General features: G+C 45.8%; 1 protein-coding gene across 3 annotated transcripts in view; it reads right to left on the reverse strand.

The window, feature by feature from the left end:
* Positions 1 to 6,503: 6,503 nt before the first annotated feature.
* The window catches only part of GUCY1A1 (guanylate cyclase 1 soluble subunit alpha 1), a 63,184-nt gene continuing 47,508 nt past the window's right edge, over positions 6,504 to 22,179 (reverse strand). For all 3 annotated transcript variants that reach the window (XM_067737109.1, XM_067737110.1, XM_067737108.1), the window contains 3 exons: positions 20,972 to 21,115; positions 16,164 to 16,318; positions 6,504 to 12,325 (listed from right to left, as the gene is read on the reverse strand). In XM_067737109.1, coding sequence (XP_067593210.1) covers positions 12,124 to 12,325; positions 16,164 to 16,318; positions 20,972 to 21,115 — 501 coding nt within the window. In that variant the 3' untranslated portion in view covers positions 6,504 to 12,123. The remainder of the gene's footprint in view (positions 12,326 to 16,163; positions 16,319 to 20,971; positions 21,116 to 22,179) is intronic.

A 22,179-nucleotide genomic window follows, 5' to 3' on the forward strand; every position in this document is an offset into this window, starting at 1 on the left:
TGGAGAGCTGTCTCGCGATGAAATCTGCCCCTCGTTCTACACCATCGTGGCATCTGGGGAAGTCTACCAATACAGCACTTGGATCAATCTGACTAAAAGATCTGCACCTAGATTTGTTCAATTTGCCTCATACAGCCTTTAAGTCCAGGTACTGTCAACAGGAGTCCAAGCAGCTATTAGGCCACCCTGCAGGGCTGACCCTAGGCACGCCCTGCCCCCCGATGCTCTGGCCGGCGGAACAAGTCCCAACGACCGCCAGGCCTGTCTTCCAAAGCCTGCACTCTCCAGCCGGTCCAGCTAGTGATGGCTCAGACTCCACACTGACCGCAAGGGGAAAGTCCAGGGCAGTGTTAGCCATCATTCCTGAGGACCCTGACCGCTGAGCTGAGCCTGAGTGGAACGCCTCCAGGACCTGGGTGGTGTCTCTGACGTCAGCTAAGACCAGCCGTCTCATCACAGGGGTAACAACCTGCAGTAGATGCATAGAGAATGCGTCAGTTGCCCTCCCTGAGTAGCCAAGAGTGGCCTCACTCCAGGGCCTCACGTCCAGGCCTCTTCATCAGTTCCTGGTGGTGCACCGACCACTTGAAGATTTGGTGTTTCTTCCTAATTCCTCCCTGCCCAGCAAGCTGGGGGGCGTGAGGGTTCCTGGTTTAGCTGTCTTTTCTGATGGAGGTCCTGCCCGAGGGCAGCAGGCCCTGCGTGCGTGCCCTACAGACCCACACCAGCAGCTGAAGACAGCCATTTGGCCCCGGAAAAGTCCAAGCAGCAGCTACAGGAGTGGGTGGGGAAGACAGACAGGTGTGTAAGCGCTGCAGAGCTGGAGCTACGCCCTGCTGCGCCGATAGAACGCGTCAGGTTAAGGGGAACGGGAGTTAAATCGTGTTCAGAGTTGTCTGGCAGGAAACGGCAGCCCCAGCAATCAATACAATTCAATGCATTTAAAACAGTTTGGGTAGCCACCCTGGGGCCTTTTCCTTTGTGAGAAAGGCTCCAGGGTTGACGATGGATGGTAAAGACCATGAATACCCTTCGCTCTGCCGCATCTGCCGTACCTCCTGGGGTCAAGGTGCTCCCCCCACAGGGGCCACTGACCACCATGGCTGCTCCTCGACCACCCACCGTGAATCTGTGGTCCTATTTCAGTAGCCATAACTTCAGCCTTTCCCCAGTTCTCCCAGACCACTCACCTGGAATAATCAGGTACAGGAAACACAAGGGCATTTTTTATAAAACCTAGAGACATGGGTTCTATTCCCCGCTCGTGCCCGGGTGAGCCACTGTACGGGGACTCGACGGGAGGAAGCTCAGTCAGGAGCCCTTCACCCCTGTGATCTGGGGCCGGGTCACTCCCGCAAGGGAACCCAGGCGGATGAACCAGAATTAAGTCTGAATTTTCTAGGTCTTCTTGTATCTGGGCTGCCAACCCAGAGGCTGTATAGCTGTGCTGGCCTGGTTTCTGCTGGGAGACAGAGGGAAGCATCTTGTGTGGAAAAGCTCAGAGGAAAATCCAAAATTTTCAGATGACGTCTCTTTTTCCCATTATCCTTTTTTATTGGAGTGTAGTTGATTTACAATGCTGTGTTAGTTTCAAGTGTACAAAGTGATTCAGTGACACACACATACATATATATACACATTCTTTTTCAGACTCTTTTCCCTTATAGGTTATTACAAAATATGGAGTATAGTTCCCTGTGCTATACAGTAGGTCCCTGTTGGTTGTCTATTTTATATATAGTAGCGTGTATATGTTAATCTCAAACTCCCAAGTTTGGTAAGTTTGTTTCTATGTTTCATATGTTTCATATGTTCATATGTTTCATATGTTTTCTATGTCTGTGGGTCTGTTTCTGTTTTGTAAGTAAGTTCATTTATATCTTTTTTTTAGATTCCGCATATAAGTGATAGCATATGATATTTGTCTTTGTCTGGCTTACTTCACTTAGTGTGATAACCTCTAGGTCCATGCATGTTGCTGCAAATGGCATTATTTCGTTCTTTTTCATGGCTGAGTAATATTCCATTGTATATATGTACCACATCTCCTTTATCCATTCCTCTGCTGATGGACACTTAGGTTGCTTCCATGTCTTGGCTATTGTGAATAGTGCTGCAGTGAACACTGGGGTGCATGTAACTTTTCGAATTATGGTTTTCTCCAGATATATGCCCAGGAGTGGGATTGCTGGATCATATGGTAGCTCTACAGTTAGTTATCCTTTTCATCCTTATCATTTTCACTACCCAGGAAGCAGCCGAGGGGAGATGATTCCTTTCTTGAGACAACTGCACTTAGTAATCATGCTTCCTTATCAAAGTGTGTAAACCGGGAGGAGGTGACGGGGGTGGAGCCAAAAGAAATTTTAGTCGATTTCTGAGAAGCCTGCTCCCGTGATCAGCAGTCCCAGGCGCTGGTGGGTGTAGGAAGCAAGGAAGGCAGCTGAAGAACTTACCTGTTAGCACATAGCTGAGTGGATTTTGCAACAAAAATACACCATTGTTAGACTGTAAATGTTCCCCAAACCTGAAGACGATATTCAGTTTACTTTCAAGGGCTATAATAATGTGACATCCGTGAGTCGATCTGCCTGGAACTTAAGCACTGTGACCTGAAAAGTGTCAACACTGATGGTGCAGCCCGGTGGCTTCACGTGGGGTCGAAGTGTGACGTGGTCTGTCTGCAGGAGGTGGGGAGGGCGGGTGCTCCAAGCCATTTGGCCACTCTCACCAGGAGACAAGTGGGGCCACTTTCGGCGGGAATCACAAGCCTAGCGGCAGGGGTAATCTCTGACTCCGAACCATATTGGCGCCTGGCCTGCGATGGCAACTGTGTTACGTTTGGTACAATGACGGATCCAGGCGGTGATGGCGGGAATGTGCGTGCAGCCTCCCACAGCCCCGGGAGTCCGGGCGGCATCCTCGAAGAACAGGCCCTTGTCAGAGGCACCTACACGCGGTGCAAATAGCGTCAGAAACTGTGACTTGTTTCCACCGTCAAGACCCCAAATACGGGAGCCTTTAGTCTGCTGGTGTGTAGTTTTTGAAGGAGCTAGAGTATTAGCAGTAACCCAAAGATAAGTGAAAATACAGCAAGACCCTGGGTTTCAGCTCAGCTGAACCATCAGTGAACCAGGCCCAGACGTGTTGGAAACCCCTGTGAACCGAGGGCTCAGTTGAACCAGTAGCTTTGCTGTTAAGTGGCCGAGGGCGTGTAAAGCTGCCCCCAAGGTGACAGTTGCCACTTTTTCCTGTGAAGCTGAGAGGCCGAGGGGCCAGGCTAGTTGTGTTCCTGAACAAGCCATTTCCACTTCCCAGGGGAGGCTGGGGGCCCTTCCCACCCTGTTACTTGTTGAGACTGAGTCAAGCTGCCCCAGTGGAAGCGGAGGCTGGAGAGCCCCACGGCCCTCCGGGTCAGGCGTTCGGCTTTAACAGAAGACCCACAGCAGCAGACCAGTAAGGTGGGCAGTAGGGGCTGCAGGTTGCTGTCGGGGGTGACAGGTCTGACCCTCAAGGAGGACTCTCGCGGCGAAGGCTGACTCTCTGTCAGGGCTCTAATCACCAGAGTTATCAGACCAGAGACCTGCAGCTGCTGAGTCGTGGTGTGCACGTCGCATCAGGCGAAGCCCCTCGGGCGCTGAGGCCCAAGGAAGCAGGGGGCGGACAGGTCAACTCCAGATGGACATTCGGACAGGCGTGTAACCACAGCACAGTGAATGAGCCTAAAAGGCCCCCCACGGGGCGCATGTGCGTCCCTTTCCACTGTGATTCTTGCCTAAACCCCGTTAATGTAATTCACATGCCCGTCGCACCGGGGAACCAGCTGGGTGGGCGACTTGTAAACAGCACAGTCGTAAAACCTCAATTCCCTTCACTCTCCCTTCCCCACCCCGCAATATTCAGACCCCTGACTACACACACACACACACACACACACACCAGGGGCAGGGAGACCCGGGCCTCACCCCTAACCGGCTCTCTCCTGAAAGAGGCGTGAGTAGGAAGGGCCAGGGAATGCAGAGGGGCAGGGCCGCTCCAGCCCGCTGAGCAAGGAGCCTTCGCTTGCAGTTTGCAGCCAGCTCGTGGCTCCACAGAGAGCCTCTGAAGTCTTGGGTCCGGCACCCTGGAGCACGAGGCCGGGTGCTCGTGACTGACACCGTCCACCTTGGCCTGGGGACCCTGCTCTCAGCAGCCCAGCAACGCTGAATCCAGCCTGGGCCGTGGGGCTCGCTCATTCCAGCTGATGAGGGGCTGACTTGCATAGCAGTGACTTCTTTTTAAGGGGATCATTTTAATCTGGGGCACGAGTTGCCCTATTACTAAGAAAATATCCTTAAATTCTTGCCCAGCTGATGTGCAAGGTCTTCCAGGGCCGTGGGTCTGACCTCAGTCATTTGTCTTTGTCAGCCTGTCTAGTCACTTGAATCAGCAGCGCAAATCCAATTCAGGGCATGAAAGGTCCAGACACTGCCTACCTGACTTTGCTAGGGTTGCCAGAACAGCGTATCCAGGTGCTGCCACTGCAGGAATTTACTGTCTCCCAACCCAGGAGACTAGAAGTCCAGGATCAAGGTGTCGGCAGGGTTGGCTCCTTCCGAGGGCTATGAGAAATACCTGTCCTGGGCCTCTCACATAACTTCTGGTTGGTTCCGGCAATAACTGATATTCTGTGACCCGTGGAAACCTCAGCTAGATGTATGCCTTCAGCGTCACGTGGGTTCTCCCTGGGTGGCTCTGCGTCCAAATGTCCCCTTTTTCCAAGGACACCCGTCATATTGGATTAGGGGTCCAGTCTATATGCTCTGGGTGACCTCATCGCAACTAATTACGCCTGCTATGACCCTATTCCCAAATAGGGAATGACACCATCTACCTCCACATACGGATTCTGGGGGGACACGGTTCAGCCCACAGCAATGCCTTATCTGTGGTTTCCACAGGAGTTTGTGTGTCTCCGGGCAATCCCCCCCAAAGAACCAAGCTCCCTTATGGCAGCCAGGACTACGGAAAAAGTCCAAGACCTCTGACTGTCATCTCTGCAAAGATCTAAGGTTGGCATGAAAGTCTGCAGAAAGAGCTCAGCCTCAGACTCCCTTGTTGCCATCCTTTCCCCACAAGCACGATGCATCCGCAGGTGAACTAGCCAACGTTTCCGTTTCACCTGGTTTCTGCCCACAGGGCATGTGGATTGTCTTCCTTTTCACTGAGTGTAAATGTCCCTCTCCATTACTGTTGTCTGAAGACGGCTGGAACCTTGCTCTAGTCCAGGACTGTTCTTTGTACTGGTTATGACGATGACATACATCTAAGGCTGGCAACCTGACTGGGGAGAAAGGCTCACATCCAGAGGGTGTCAGCAACAACACAGCCACTGTTGAGACAGCTGAATTTGCACCTCCCGCCCGGTGCGTGACATGAAACTCCACCCCCAGTCCTTCCTCACTCGCAGACAATAAAACAGACGACCACTTACTACCCTGTGGAACGTGAAACTTGGTCACCATCTTTGCTACCGAATCCCATGGACTCTTCCTTCAAATCCTGTCGATTGGCCCACAAGAGCCTCGTCCATCCTCTTCTATGGAGCCGTGTCTCCATCAGCATCCCATCCTTGCTTCCAAACCGTCAAGAACTAGAAGAGTGAGATTTTACTCTACCTGTGAGGTAACAGGTTGAACTGCTGTAGTGTCGCGAATTCTGGCGGAAGACGCGAGATCCCTGGGTCAGAGGCAGAAGACTTCACCACTCAAAACGACGTCCAGAGACACACGGAGAACCAGCCTCATCTTGCACTGGCTTCCTGGGCCCTCACTTCCGGAGGACAATGTGATCTCTGCACACACAGTGGGCTGCATTATAGGACAGAAGCCCTGAGCTTAGGAATGCAAATCTTGCGTAACGGGCAGGAAATATGGCTGCGCTTTTGCTCTGCGGGAGGGCATTATCTCACTTGCTAAGGCTGCCTGCTGTACAGACGTTCTTGAAAAGACCGTGTAAAGCAAAGGCAGCCAGTCCTCCTGCTTCTCTACAAAATGCAAGGCAGTGATGGAAAAACGTCTCCTAGCAACCTGCGGCCAAAGCAAATGGACCCCAGAGCTCGCGCTACTCACCGTTACACTTGGATAAGCTGAGCGCAGTTTTATTCTCAAATGTAGGTTTTCAAAACATGTATGGCTTTCGTTTTATTTGTGATTTGGAAAACTTGAATATGAGTTTTGTTGGAAATAGGAGTTTTACAGACTAAAGAAATGTATTTTGGTTATACCGGGACTGTATTCAACGTTAACTTTTTCAAAAGGGATTTTGGGTACACTGACCTATACACAGCAAAGGCCTGAATTAAGAGTTTGGGGTCCTTTTTCTCCCCACTGTTGTGTTGGAGGTTTCCTCTGTCTGAAACGGCAAGACCCGCAACAGAACAAATGTATTAAATAGTTTTTACTTGATTCGATGGTTCATTTTCTTTTTAAACAGAACTCATTTTTTTTTTTAAACAGAACTCATTTTAAATTTTAAGAAGATTTTTATTTAACACTTTTATTACAATATTTAAACGGCAACAATATCTAACAAGCTTCTGAGACACAGGATACATTTTTGATAGACTTTGCGACTCTGCCAGAAGCAGATCTCAAAATAAAGTGTTATTTAAAGCAACTGTGAAAGTAATCATAAAAGAAGTGTTGTTAGTATCAAGGTTTTCAACACGAGGTTCACCAGCTATCCTATTTCACGTAGAGGAAAAATGAAAAGAAGTACTTGAACTAGAAGAAAAAGTGGGATACCAAGAGCAGTGCACATTTACCAAAAACTTGAGAAAATGTATTGAGAGATATGTTAAATATTTGTTAAAAAGAAAACTTTAGTTGCTCATATGTGAAGCCCCATGAATCAATCATTCCATAGAATCAGGAGCAAAAGAACTTCTTCCCTTTTCTCCTCAAAAATCAAGGGGTCACATCTATGCCCAAACTCACAGACTTCTTCTAGTTCTTCATTCTCTTCTCATTTCAAGTAGGATTTGCTGTTTTTTCCCTTCTAGATAATGTTATTAGCCTGAGGGTCTCTGCTACCTCCCTGCGGTAGCCTAGGAGTACATTCCAGGGAATCCCCCAACCTCTGGAAATACACATCAGTCTTGGGGTGTAAGGGCATATGCACATTTTTAGAAGGGTGATGGCCTATATCTTTTATCCAGTTCTCAAAGTGATTTGTGACTCAGTGAAGGTGGAGACCCACTGGCCTGATGTAACAGTTTCTAGAGTCAAATATAAAGAAGATTCACTGGGGTAAGTGAAGAAAATACTAGAATTTCTATTCCTATTCATGCTTGCTTAAAAATAAGCTTATTACTATATTATTTCAGACTGAGAACAACATATTATATATTTATTAATCATAAATATTAATAATACTTATAGGATAAAATTTATTTTTATATACTTATAATAGATTGTCAACGTTCTAAAGATCTTACTAATGGTGTGCAGAATACAAGCGTCTGGAGAACGCTGCTCTAGGTTACTAACTATCAAGCTGTGTCCTTAAGCTCTTGCAGGGCATCTTTAATTTGCATGTGGGAGGAGGTGAAGGAACAGTACATTCTCAACGACTAAAACGTTTTTATCCACTTCAATTTTCCGACACACAATTTATCTGGGGAAGAAAGCAGCTCACTGTGATCGAACAGCCCTGGATGCCGCCTCGTGGGGCATCATTGTTTCCAAAGGCACCTGGGAGCACTGTCACTGTAACTTTCCAAAAGGTTCAGCTTTACCTTTTTATTCGGGCGTGTAATACGATGGATTGTCCGACTTCTGTAACAGCATTTTGTTTTGCTGTAGTTTTCCCTGAGATGACCTCATAGCTCTTCCCTCAATACAGATGGGTTTGGCAACCTTTCAGACTAAACAAACATCTTAGCTGATACTTTATAAGATTTGGGCATTATGCAAACTCGTTTTCTGCCAAGTGATCTTCTTCACGATCTGTAAGGTTTAGTTGCAATTTAATATATTTTTTGTTATATACATGTTTGTTTTAGTTTTTAGATTCTGCATATACGTGATAGCACACAGAACTGGTCTTTCTCTGTCTGACTTACTTCACTAAGCCTGATACCCTCCAGATCCATCCACATTGTTGCAAATGGCAGAATGTCTCAACATTAAATACTTAAAAAAATTGAAAGGCAGCACAACCTTATCGAAAATCTTCTAATCTCCAAAATATCTGAGCTTAAGTCCTAGATCTGCAAATTAAATTTTGTCCTGATTTCGATCCCTGTGTTTAAATCTTAGATATTAACATTTTCCTGAAACTAAGTTTATTACGATGAAAATGAATTTGCACTGATAGTAAAAGAAGCCTAGCGTTTAGAATATCACATTTTTCCCCGTTTGGCTTAGTTTTAAAATTTGAAAGCTATGCGTTTATGAAACCTATGCTATCTTGGTTTTGCAGGCACCGAATACAGGAAGAACAGTTTTAGAGGTAAAAGTGTGTGGATTGTGTGTGTGTGAGTTGGTCAAAACAGATGCAGGTGTGACAGGTCAAGGGCAAGGCTGCTTCAGGAGAAATATAGGTGGCAATAAAGTGTAAAATGTTGCAGGTGGCTTAAAGTACGAACACCAAGTGAGTACACGTCACCAACACCATAAAAGAAGCATTAAAGGGAGCCACACTTCTGCAGTCTGGAAGCGAACAGGCAAAGAGCAAAAGGAAACTAAAGGCAGCCAGGACTGCAGAGGGCTAATCCCTTCCAGAAGTTCTCGCCTCTCACAGTGGGACGATTATTCTTCCCCTCCTCACAAGAGAACACAGATTTCCCAGGATTTGAGGAAGAATTCCAGCAGAGAATGTAGGTCGCAACACTGTAAACTCTGGTTTACATTTACCTCTGGGTGTTCTCTGCTGAGTAAAGCAAGCTGTCCCTGCTTTTAGCCTCTGTTTGGACAAGGGGATCGCACTTTCCTATCGTCTCTGCAGCAACCTGAGGATTGGTTTTGCAGGACGTGTTACGTCCTCCATTACAGGATTTGCAAACCCTCTGGCCCAAGCCCCTCCGGACCGCCCTCCCCGCGCCCGTGTGTCACGTGTGTCACACCGCATCCTTCACCCTGCAAACCGGCCTTCACTTCACTTGTTCCCACGCAGCCGGCTCCACGGGGAAACGCACCCAAGCCCACCAGCAGGCACGACAGTTCTTTATGTTCTGTGGTTCGGGGAAGGGCCGTGTCCTTTAGAGTCCCTTCCACTGAGGAATGACGACTATCCAGGTAAAGCCCACCATTTACAGCCACAAGCATCCAGCGGCTCATTGGGCGTGGCTTTCCAGCCTCACGCAGCCTTAGGCATCGCTGGGGCTTCGCAGGTGGCGCTCGCGGGGCGAGGGCGAGTCTGCCCCCAGCCACTCCCCACGTCACTCCTCCTTGCTAGCCCACTGGCCCCGGCCAAGCAGCCTGCTCTGTGCCTCACCATAGCTGCCCCGGAGGGACTGGCAACGTCAGGGAGGAGGGATTTGGAGGACAGGCCAGTAGAACGCTGCAACGGCCCTTCCCACCCAAGAAGTCACGGAAACAACAGAACCTGAAGAGCAGCTCCTGGCGTTCTTAGGAGGAACCGGTGGCTTGGGACCCACATTATATACATTTTAGGACAGTTCACTTGGCAGTAAGATTCGGAACCCTTGGCTCCCAACCCTGTCAGAGACCCTCTGTGTCCATCCTTTTCTGCATCCTCAACCCCACGCCAGCCTCAGGCCCCCGTCCGGGTCCCTCACTTTCCTTGCGAACATACCCTCGGGCTCCGTCCCTGCCTACCCTCAGTGGTCTGGCCATGAATACGTCTCCCTCACCTCCACCCTCCAAAGTGGATCAGACAGAGATGGAAAAGGGATTCCTTAAAGTTTTCAGCATCCAAGTTGCAGATTTTGAGTGCATTCCATCATGGAGATGTTGTATGTCCATCTTGCTGAAGGGCTCTGAGGTATCCCATAGTTAACGAGCCTTTGCAGGCTGGTCTGGGGAATCTATCACAGATGACTTAATGTTTTCGAGAAAATACATTTTCGGTAACTTTTTATTTGGATAAAATATCAAACTTATGGAAAGGTTGCAGGAATAGTACAAGGAATTCCCATGGAGCTTTTGCCCAGATTGTTCACATTTTCCTCCATTGGTTGTGTGTGTGTGTGTGTGTTTACACACACACACAGAGAAAATAGTTTTTGAATTCTAATTAATTTACAACTTTTGGAACATAAATTATTAGCAAATTTGGGTCTGCTTAAATAGGTGATAAATAAGACACATTATTTTATGCTTTTCAATTTCCCTTAATTCCTAATATTTTCCCTGTAATAAGGGCTCATTTCCAGAAAGAAAAATGTATTTAAGTCTTTACTTTCCTTTTAAATACTTTTATTAACTTCATATAATTGTGAGACTATGTTTTCCCGAGGCCTGTGATACTCTCCAATAATAGGATTGGTATTTAATGAGCCCTGTTCAGTACCTCGAGACACTGGAGCATCACTGAGTAAATAATAATTATTGTGATATGTATAGTAATACGCCAGGGATGCTGGAGGCCAGCCAGTAATGGCCTTTATTCCCGAGGTCACCATGGACTGGCCTGGGGGCTAGTGGAGAGAACTGTTAAAAATTCCAGCTGACTTACCCCTCAGATCCCCAAATAAGAGTTCAGTGTATCTACAGCTCTGCTAATACTGATTTAAACACTGTAATGTTCAGCTTTCTCTTGCTTCGAAGTTGCGTTCTTTTTAAAATCAGATCCTTATCTCCAACCAAACTCTGCACGTTACTTAGTTCACCAGAGATCTTAGACTAACATTATTAAAAGTTCACTTTCCAGAAAAATGTTTTGAAATTTCTACAATGAAATCACAGCATAATTTTCTTCATCCATATTAACATCCTCTTTAAAAATATCATTGAATTAATTTCACTAGAATAAAAAATTCACAGATGTGTACGTAAGACAAAGAGTCCTGATGGTTCCAAGGACATATATACACACCAGAGTGTTGAACACAAACACTTAAAAAGTAAGCTATCAGCAAAAAGAACAAGTCTTATTTCCCACTTCTGAACTTAAGATTTTCCTGATGGAACTTATATACGGCTCAGCCTGGCAATGGAGGGTGTCTGCTGAAATAGGTCCAAATTACTGCTGTACGTTATGATTCATTCCCTGAATGCTGCCTTTACTCCATATTGCTTCTGGGTAAAGTAAATTAGAATAATATTATTGCATTTTAATGTAGGCTGTAACCCTCTTTTATCCTGAAGGTTATGACACAAAAATGAATTAATAGAAATGAAATTGCTCTTATGAATTAAAATGGCCTTTCCCATATATAGACTTTTTAAAATGTCAAAAAAGGAAATATTTATTGTTACGACACATTACGTTGTGGAGAATATTTTTATAAAATCATCTTTGATATTTACAGAAGAACTACTTTAGATTCATATTGCATCTAACCCATAATGGCTTATTTTCTCTAAAAAAAAGAAAAAGAAAAAAGTGCAACAGAAGAAGCCTCAATCTGTTTTGTTATGTACGCTAACAGTTAAATGAGGAAATGTAACAAAATGCGGACTTGAAAGGTTCAAGGAGCTTAAGGTATCAAAGACTATGGTTTCTTTTCAAGAAGCGTTTTTCAGGCAACCAACACTATGAGAAGCGCTTTGATAACCAGGGTGTTTGGCCAGGGCAGAAGGCAGGCGACTCCACCAGGCTGTACAGGTCACTACAATCGCCCGATATATGAACAAGGCGCTCAGTTCTGAGTATAGGTTATAAGCTATTCTTATATATCAGAAATACTCCCCCAAAGTCACTTTTTGAGGCTTCCTTCTTTCCTTCTTTCTTTCTCTCTCCTCTCTCTTCCTTTCTCTCTTTCTTTCTCACTGAAGAGTTGAACATTGAGGTGAATACATTTTTGTCATGTTAAGTGGAAGGAAAAGCAGGTGGTGACTTAGCTCCCAAAATGTTACCACCGCTCCTGAGCTCGCTGCCATCCCAGTGTGCTCTCAGAAGGTCCACACACGCTCCAAGGACTCAAACCCAGAGACTAACAATTGGGTGTGTATTTGGCTAATCTATTCCCGATGCTTTGCCTAAAAAATTGGCATTGGCTTCCTCAACATCTTTCTTCTGGAACCATGGCTTTGAAGTTGTTCCTTGTTGATAAGCTTCCAGAAAATGACAGATTCCAGGAATGTCACTAGGAAAGTTTGGTGGGAGTTCCTCCCTTGATCGAGGTGTAAACACAAAACCAGGACAGTCTTTGAGTAATCTGGAAATATTGAAACACAAATATTAATCATAAAACTTAAGACTGACGTAACTGTCTAGTCAAGAAAAGGTGACATAACTAAAGGAACATTCCTGAGAATATTAATAAACCAGCCATCTTCAGTGTCACTGACAGGAAAAATCCTAATGATGTTTATAAGCATCTTCACAGAAGAACGGCAAGGAGTCAATGCCAGTAACAGAAAGCCCTACCAAATACTGTAGTTCACTCATATTAGGAAAGATAACTATCAAATAGTCTTGTAAAGGTATCATCTATAATCTATAGGACAGTGCAATTCACAGCAGTGAGGAAAAAAAACCCAAACAATGCCAAAAGTCTAATAATACATGAAAATAATGTTACAGAACTGGAGGAGTTGAAAGAGATAAGACATTGTCAATTCATTCCTTTTCTAAATGTTACTGAGAAGTAAGCTTGGGCAAGACCTTGTGAAAGAAAATTCTATATAAGATATATATCTACATATAAAATGTGAGAGTAACTTTGGGATCTCGCAATAGAATTTTTATGAATTCTAGGTTAGTAGGACTAAAGTGAGATTTAGTTGTATATATCGACACTCTACTTACTATCTGATATTTGCAATATATTTTCTTCTTAAATTCTTAAGAATTAAATTTCACCTTAAATTCAGATGTTCTACAGGCTTTTATTATTTGCTGCATTTGTCCATGATGATAAACTCATTTGAAACTCTAATCATTTTGATTAAGTTACTGTCTCCTCTTCCCACTTGCTTCCCTAGCTTTCTGTCAAATGCAAACTTAATAAGCATCTCTCTGATCTATTATTCAGGCCGTGGATGGAAACTGGCTGTAAACCAGCTTCTGCAGAAAATCTCTCCTCGTATCTCCCCTTCCACTCCCCAGTCTGCAGTGAAAAGAGTGACGATGCTGCACGAGACTTGGGGACGCTGACGCCCCTCTGTGTGCTGAGGAAACCGCTGCACAGAGGTGCAGGTCTCGAGGATCACAGACCTCAAGCAGAATACATGGGAGTGTTCAGTCAACTAATTTTTATCAGTGCACCAATGAATATGTAGTCTGCAAAATCATGAGACTAATGAAATGATGTTTTAGTCATGGATTTGTAAATATTTTGAGTACCTATTATTTTTAAGGCATAGTATTTGGTAATATATAATGAAAAATTACAGAATTCCACACAATTGAAAGTATAAGCTTCAAAGTCTGGTAGGTTTGAATAACAGCAAAGATGTCAGATTTCTAGCCTTTCAAATGGGGATTAAAATAATACATGTCTCTTAAGACAGCTGTGAAGATTAAATAAATTGAACAAGATTAATTAAGCATCAATTAGATATCACATAACACCCGTCATATTGGCAACAATCAGTCTGATAATATCAGTCACTGGGAAACAGAAACCTTCAGACACCGTGGATTCTATTGGTACATATTACCAATATATACCAATAGATTGGTGAAACCAATCTGGACAGCTAACGGATGCTTAGTAAAGCCGAAACTGGGTATAGCCCACGATCTGGGAATACCATTCGTAGGTATATTATCTAGACACATATGTTTAAGAATATTTATCAAATCACGTTGTGTAATAATGAGAAACTGGCAATCCTCTAATTACCCATGGATAGAAGACAGACTGGCTTATTTATACTCTAGAATACATATTATGTCACATGCACATATGGGGACATGCTAGATTTATCTCGTACCAGCTTGTGAGAAACAGCTGTTAAACACTCTGGAATTCTGCAAGCCAGTTAAACCATCGGTAGCCTGAAACCTGCCACGGTGATAGTATTTACACCTTAAAAACTGGTAAAAGCTAGAAGTCAGGGAGTATCCACTTCACTCCGCAGGCTGGTTTACCAGCACACCACTGCGTTAGGAATACTGTAAATAAATGAACCAGATTTTTATGAACTGGATTTATATTTCATCAAGAAAAAAATCTCAAAAACATAGTATTGAGTGGATTGAAGGCAAGTTGTAAAAGGGAACGGGTGGAATCTATTTTCCTCTGGTTTTATTCTTCTATCTGGAGCATTCAGAAGTGGCTTTAAAGCAAATCACTTGAATGTATGAAGAGCCTCGCTCCAGATCGCACATCTGGTAAGCCCTGTGCTGTAGGACATGTCTTCTGCCTACAAATCCCATGCTTTTTAAAGAGACTTACAGATGTTTTGTTCATTAAATCATCTTTTTAAAAAGATCCAAATCTGTAAGAAAAACAGGTTGGAAAAATAAAACCATTTAGAAGAAAGCTTGCGTAAGATCCAAGAATAGTAGCCACAGTCCCAGGGCAGATGCTCACATGTGGAGGGAGGTTTTCTTTACCCTCCTGACCGGATGCGGTTTCCTGCAAGCAGCTGCACCAACTCTCCTAATTCGGTCATCGTCCCATAATCCCTTGTTCTCCTTGTTCCCTGGTGGACTTCAAGTCCTGCTTCTGTGCCACTGGTCAACTTTCCCGCCCGCACGGGGCACCTGCCAGTTTTGTCTTTAATGATCCTGCATCACTGCACGCAACCCTCCCTTTAATCCACTGACCCCAAACTCAAACGATATTGAACCTAGTGTCTGCGTTCTCTGCACTTCAGTAAAAACAAACAAAAATGCGGGAACTGTCCCCTAGAAGAAAACTCCTCATGACATTTAAAAGAAAGGAATGTCTAATTGCCATTACATTCTAAATTACTGATCAGAATCTGGAAGTGGAAGTTTGAAGGAAATGGATAGTTTTGGTTGTGCGTATGCAGTCTGTGTCCTAAAGTTACATGTGCTTCATAAATATATCAAGGAAGTTAACACTTCCTAATATTATTGTATTGGGAAACGCCATCCCTGAATTCAGTGTACTATCAATAAAGCTCTGCAAAGAAATAATTACCTTTCATATTTGTATAACTTCTCATAGAATCTCCACTTGTCCTGATCTTAAGAAACACAGGATGAGCTGAGATGAGCACCTGAGGGTGTGTCCAGGGCGGGTGAGGAATGTGTCTGTGAAGACGCGGCCTCTGACTTAAGGTCTGGTGTGCGAAGGAGGAAAGCAGGGGATGACCCGGGAGAGAAACGCAAAGCACGCATCCTCCATTCAGGAATCGGTTTGGCGAGCGTGATGCATAAAAACGAGGCCGGGTTGCAGGAGATCCATGAAATAAGGAGGGAGTGGAAGAAACCTTGGTGGTAGGGTCTGGCAGGACTCTGGTCAGAGGGAACACGTGAGTCCGTGGTTGCACGTTTAATTTTGTTCTGGCTTGTAAGGCCGGGGGACGGATCTGGCCTGTGCTTCACGAAGAGAACATGGGTACCACGTGGAGGGGAGCCTGGGTGTGAGTAGCGCTGCGTGCAGCACACTCATCTGCAGCGGGGTCGGGGCACGCACGGGGAAGGTGAGGGCATGCCAGGGTGCTGGTCCCAGGAAGCAGGTGCACGGAGGCCCTCTACCACCCAGTCAGGAGACTGATGGAGCTTGGCCGGTGGGAAGTGGGTGTCTTCGGGGGGGGGGGAATCAGCTGTTCTAATAGGATCACATTGCCTGTAATGGGCCAATTAGTCACCCGAGCAGAAATACAGGGCAGAGCTTACGAGTGGAGATTCTCAGTGGAGAATCATGGGTCGGGCTGGAGATCAAAGTTCCCGTGAGGCTAACGCGCAGTTTAAAAAAAAAAAGTTAAAGTGAGGATGATACAAGTTACGGCTTTTCTCTTCCTTTAAGATGGTTTAAGCAAGAACAAGTTATGAAGAATGAAACAAACCAATAGACAAAAATGACGACTGCGTATGAATGAAAATAGACTTCAGGCACTGAACGGGATCCGTACCTGTAGGTGGTAGGGCTGACGTTGATTTTCCGGGGGACACTGCAGGACTCGAACTTGTTAGCCAAGGTGACATTATTTCCAAAAAGGCAGTAACGGGGCATCTTAACTCCAACAACTCCGGCAAAAACCGACCCAGAATGCAGTCCAATGCGCATCTGAAAGCAAGAGCAACGCAACGTCCGGTCATGGGTGAACACTGCTGCTAGTCAGCGCCGGCTGCGTGCCTGTCCAAACCACCGGGCTCCTGGCTCTGCCCACAAGCCCTCCTTCCTCCAAGCCTGCAGCCCATCCCCTCTCCTCGCCACCTCCTCAGCCCCGCCTCTTCACGCTGCTCACAGAGCATCCTTTATCTCAACTGTCCTCCGCATCTGAATCGAAGCCCCCCACGAACGGACCACAGTCACCATGGTGACCAAAGTGCCCGTGGACTGTTGACGTGAACCTGCTCTGTCCGTCGGTGAGAGAGATCTGACTTCCGGCGCCCAGAAGTTGTTTCCCAACACGGTCAGAGGGGGCCAAGAAGCCAGTGCTCAGGATGCAGAGGGCGGGTTTTTAGGTGTTTTGCTTTAAAAGGGCCTTTGTACCAAACACTACCTCACTACTCAAATGATCGGGTGCAGAAAGAGAATTGTAATATTTAGGCAGAAAATGACGGAGGAAGCGGAAAGCTGGCATTGCTGACGCCTGCGTCACAGTGACTACACACACGTCAGTCAAAAACATCTGGACTCGAGGAAAACCAGAGAGTCCTGCCGCATCAGGATAGGCTGAGGTAAACGCTGAGGCACCCTGAAAGCTGTCAATGATCTGGAGAGCAGTTAAGACAGTGTTTTAAAGTGGGATCTTCCGGAAGCTCCAATACTGGCCGATCTCAGAGGAGGTACAGATTTTAAATTACTGCTGCAACGAAGCAAGTTAAAGGGGGGATGTTTCAAATGACAGTCAGATACCCTGCACGTTACTTTCAGTTCTATGTTTAGCTGACCATTTGAAACAAGTTTTATTAGATGTGCGTATTGTACACAGAGGCCAAGTACTCAGTGACTTAGATGTCCTTTAGAATCCAGAAGACTCCAGATCTCCCTAGTTTTACAGCTAATTTCAGATCTCTTCTAGAAACTTCTGAGAATCATTGGCTTATAACATGTCAAATCATGAATTCTGCAAAATTTTCAAACAGAAGCCCTACATCATGAATCAGGATCTTTGTATTAGAAACCAAAATTGTGCTGATAGCTGGTGCTCTGACCTACAATATTATATTAGTTTCAGGCGCACAACACAGTTATTCCATATTTTATAGATTACACTCCCCGCAGAGTTGTCATAAAATAACTGTACTCGCTGTGCGGTCCATGACATCCTCGTAACTTACTTATTTCACACCCAGTTGTCTGTACATCTAACCCTCACTCCCACGTTCCCCTCCCTCCACCCGCTTCCCTCTGGGACCACTGGTTTCTTCTCTGCATCTGGTAGTCTGACTCTCTAAATCTCCAAATCTCCCTTGTACTCTTTCCTCACCTAAAAAATGCAGGGTTGGATTCTTTTTAAAGTTCCTTCTTCATCCAAGTTTTACTTTAAGCAGAAAAACATAAATGTCTATTACATTCTGGCTTTTTCTTCCTTAGGAGACTACGGTTCTATATGTAAACACTATGACAGTGAACAATGTAGACACATAAAATAAGGTGACAAAAGGCTATCTTCTGCTTACAAATATCAGGCAGAATTTTAGAAGTTTTTACTGACTTTGGGCACTCTTCTGGTTAAATCAGTTTCTCTCTTTGTACCTAGTCACTCTAGCTTTTTTTTTTTTTTTAACATCTTTATTGGGGTATAATTGCTTTTCAATGGTGTGTTAGTTTCTGCCTTACAACAAAGTGAATCAGCCATACATATACACATGTTCCCATATCTCCTTCCTCCTGCGTCTCCCTCCCTCCCACCCTCCCCATCCCACCCCTCCAGGCGGTCACAAAGCACCGAGCTGATCTCTCTGTGCTATGCGGCTGCTTCCCACTAGCTATCTACCTTACGTTTGGTAGTGTATATATGTCCGTGCCTCTCTGTCGCTCTGTCACAGCTTTTAATACGACAAGTTTACCATGGCGTTTTACTGTTTCTTTTGCATAATTAATATGGAAATGCGTAAACATTTCCTCTTCGTAAACATCCAAACAACGCAGACAAAGCCAGTGTCTCTGCTTCCTCCCCTGCCCCCCAACTCCCCTCCCCCAGCCCTGAATCTCACTCTCAACCCCAAAGCTTCCTTATACGGGAACTTTTCAAATTTACAAGCACAATAATGGTCCAAAGTTTAACAGGCCCGTCACGCCCCCAGTGGAAACCTGCTGGGGAGTCTCCCCTTTGGGGCCACTTTTGATGTAGCCCCTCTGCACTCAGGTTCTGGGGCTGGGAGGGAGGCTCCCAGAGCCTGTGTCGGAGTTCGCTCTGCACCTTCTGACTCAGCCTGGCCCTGGTCTCCATCATGAGATAGCGTCCACCCACCCACCGTCTTCCAAGCCTCAGTGGGTGGACGTTAGTGAGGAAGTCGGTAGGAATAAGTGCATAGATGGTTTGTACGTACGACACGCTGGAGAAAACATAGAGTTTGTAAAGAAAAAAAGGAAATATTTCCTATTCTTTCACTGTGATTCCATGCCGTGGGGCAGGAGGGTAAGAAACACATGACTCCAAATCTGGATCCGTGAGAGACTCGACTACTCTTGTCTAGCAGTGAATTGTGGATGCCTTCTCATAATGTTGTTATACAGATTTTAAATAAGATGATGCTTAAGTCACAATCTGCTCCCTGTGATACACGTTAGTGCTTCTCTCTCTACTGAAACTACTCTGCACTTCTGCGTCTGTGATATTTCATGAGTAGCCCCTAAGGCTGTCAGGTACTTCCTAGGACTGCAGGTCAATACAAAGAAAAACGTGGTTTCACGTCTGACTTTACAGCTCAGTAAAGCTACTCTTATCACCCAGGTAATTATCTTTGAAACTAGCTATAAATAATTCTTGCAATCGCGAAACTCTAAAAGTGTATTTCTACAAATATCAAAAACCCCCCATGCCACTAACCCCCCTGCCCCAAACATACACATCTTATTACAAAATCCATTTATGTGGAGATCACTGGTTTTATTATTAATTGGGATATTTTAAGCATTTACTTTGATGCTATGAGTTTCCTCACCAAAAAAAGACAAAACAACAACAACAAAACACAAAAAAACACATAATTCTCTTCTAAAAAAGTATAGAAGTTAAGCATCTGGAAAAGTCAGATACTGTGAAACTTTTAAAGCACAGTGGAAAATTATGTCGCGCTCTTCCTATTGAAACCTGGGGTCTCAGTCTTCTCCCCTGTGGGCAGGCTTAGGGTTGCTGTGACCATTAGGACAAAATGGATGTGTCACAGTGTATCTCCTCAGGCCAGGGCATAAAGGCCATGCAGTGGAGGCAGACCTGTTCACCGGGACGTGGCCCCTACGTAAGAAGTGGGACGGCCCTGAGGCTGCCCCAGCAGAGCGTGACAGGTGAGCACCTGGGCTGACAGTCCCAGCTGGGCCCCGCCCTCCGCCAGCCCCACCCAGGGAACCAGGCCGGCGAGGGAAGCTCTGGTTCAAGTGGTGTAATCCCAGCTACCTGACGCGCCCTCGACCGCTGAGGTGCCGGATGCTGTGAGAAAGGACGAGGTATTCCTGCTTTGCCTCATCCAAATTCCGACGCACAGAACCAGTGCAAAATCAAAGCTCTGTGGTTTCACGCCACTAATTTAGGGAAGTGTGTCACACATCGGTATATAACTGGGATGAGGGTTGACTTAGAAGACAGTTGTGAAGGCTTACGCATACGGCTTCTAGTAACGGTGGAGAGAGCCCTGGCTAAACTTCCAAGTTTTTTCCTCCTTCTCTCTCTATTTTATATCATGCCACACAGGATTCCGTATTACTTCAAAGACCCATTTCTGAAGGTCATCAGCTGAGACTGTTCTAAGGCAGACTCACTTCAAGTGGGACAGATAAGGATATTCCACTCACATTTTATCTATGAAATCAATGGTTAGCATGTTAATTTTATTTTCTCATCTGCTATAAGACATTATTGTTCTGGGATATGGCTCGTCTAGAAATTTTGGAATTTTATGTGTCCTGGAAAATATTGGTGGGTTAGCAGCCCACTTCATTCTCGTGTAATTCCTCCCCTGCAGGGCTCAAAAAACTAAACATTCCATTTTCCAAAGTCCCTTGAAGGTTCTAGATGTACTTAGGTGTGATGAATCGGAAGCCCTTGCCTGAGCTCCGGAAACCTGCATTTCTGCCTGCACTCCCGGTGTGAGCACGGCTGGGGAAGCCTTTGTGTTCTCTCTCCCCTGCTTAGCAGGGAGCCCAGTGGCCAGTCATTCATTTTGGAAGAGTCGTGATGCGGTATTTCCACGCTGCTGATGCAATTACAGCAGCTGCAACTCTTCTGCAGCCAGCAGTGGACGCAGCTGCTTTCCAAGCACAGTGGTTCCCTGCCTGGCTGTGGCTGTGTGGTTCTGGAACCAGCTTCCAGGTCACGGAGGAAGCTGTGGTTCTGAAGTGCGGGTTTGGGAACCATTTTTTCAAAGCTCAAGCCATGGATGGCGTCTTTGGTCTCTAAGTGACCTGTAAGCCATTTAACACCGCGTAGTAAAGCAAGCTGGAGATTCGCTCTCTGCCCCTAAACCCTGAGGGACGCACCATTCTGTTGGGATCTAACTAACCAGCATTTACTGTCCTGACATCTCCTGGCCAGGACGTGATACGCCTCACCTTGATGGGCTCTCCGTGGGGAGACACCACTTCATCGGACAGCTCCATCATCTTCAGGGCCATCAGTGCGATCCGAACAGCGTGGGTGTCGCTCTCTTTGTGCAAGCCCCCAGCCACACAGTATGCATCGCCGATGGTCTCCACCTACGCACAACAGATTCTCCACGTTACAAGCAGAAGCTGAGGAAGCACCACAGGGCATATCATAGAGCAGAAATTAAGAATCATGCAGCAGACACCTCAGCGCTCAGGGCCAATGGAACATCAGAGCAAATCGCAGACTCTTGGAAAAGGCTTTCCTTCCCAGGAAACGCACAAGGTGAGCGGCGGTGTCGCGCTGTGAACACAGTTTCGGGAGGGCTTCTACTCCCAGGATCGCCACTGACTCACCTCCTTCTTTCCCCACCACGTGAAAGGGCTTTGTAGAAGCAAATGACGTACTCTGGGTTTATACTAAACTGTTTAAGATACTGGGTGATTTTATACCCTCTCAGCATAAAATACAGCTTTCTGAACAAAGTCACTACTGAATCAAGGCCCTATGAATTTATTAAGGATGTGCCTGGTTAAAACTGTCATTTTAGCTTTTCAAAAGGACATTTGGGGTTGTCATAGCAACGCTAATCACAAAGTGTAGAAACCAAGATGTCAAGCCCAGAGGCAGACAATGGTGACTGGAAGCTATTGGAAATCAGGCTCTTCTGTAAATTTCATGTACATTACTATCATTTCATGATTGCTGTTGCTACCAGTGATTTTTATCTGTCGGTGACCCTGAGTACAGAAAGCTAATGTTTACTTTAAATCCACAAATAAGCCACCAATTTGTAATAGGTACATTTTTCTCCTCTAAATATTAATTGTAACTTAACAGATCATATCACTGTTCTGATCCAGAGCTTCCAATCTAGGGGGACGGAGACGAGAGAGGAGAAGAGAATGGGGACAAATTTCAGTGACTCCCTATTTCATGCAGAATAAATGCCGGCGCCCTTAACATGCCCCCCAAGTTCTTGCCCTGCCTTTCTGCTGCCCCCAATCCGTCTCCTAACTCTCCCTCTTGCGTACTGTGTTCCAAGCCAGCGGCCACCTGTTTCCCCTCAAACATACCAAACACTTGCTACTCCTCGGTCTGGAACAGTCTTCCTGCAGGTGGCCACCTGGCGTGTCCCTGGTCTCCTCGGGCCCTGCTGACACCCACCTGGCGA

The sequence above is a fragment of the Pseudorca crassidens genome, chromosome 4 (genome assembly GCF_039906515.1).
Source record: "Pseudorca crassidens isolate mPseCra1 chromosome 4, mPseCra1.hap1, whole genome shotgun sequence".
Taxonomy (NCBI): domain Eukaryota; kingdom Metazoa; phylum Chordata; class Mammalia; order Artiodactyla; family Delphinidae; genus Pseudorca; species Pseudorca crassidens.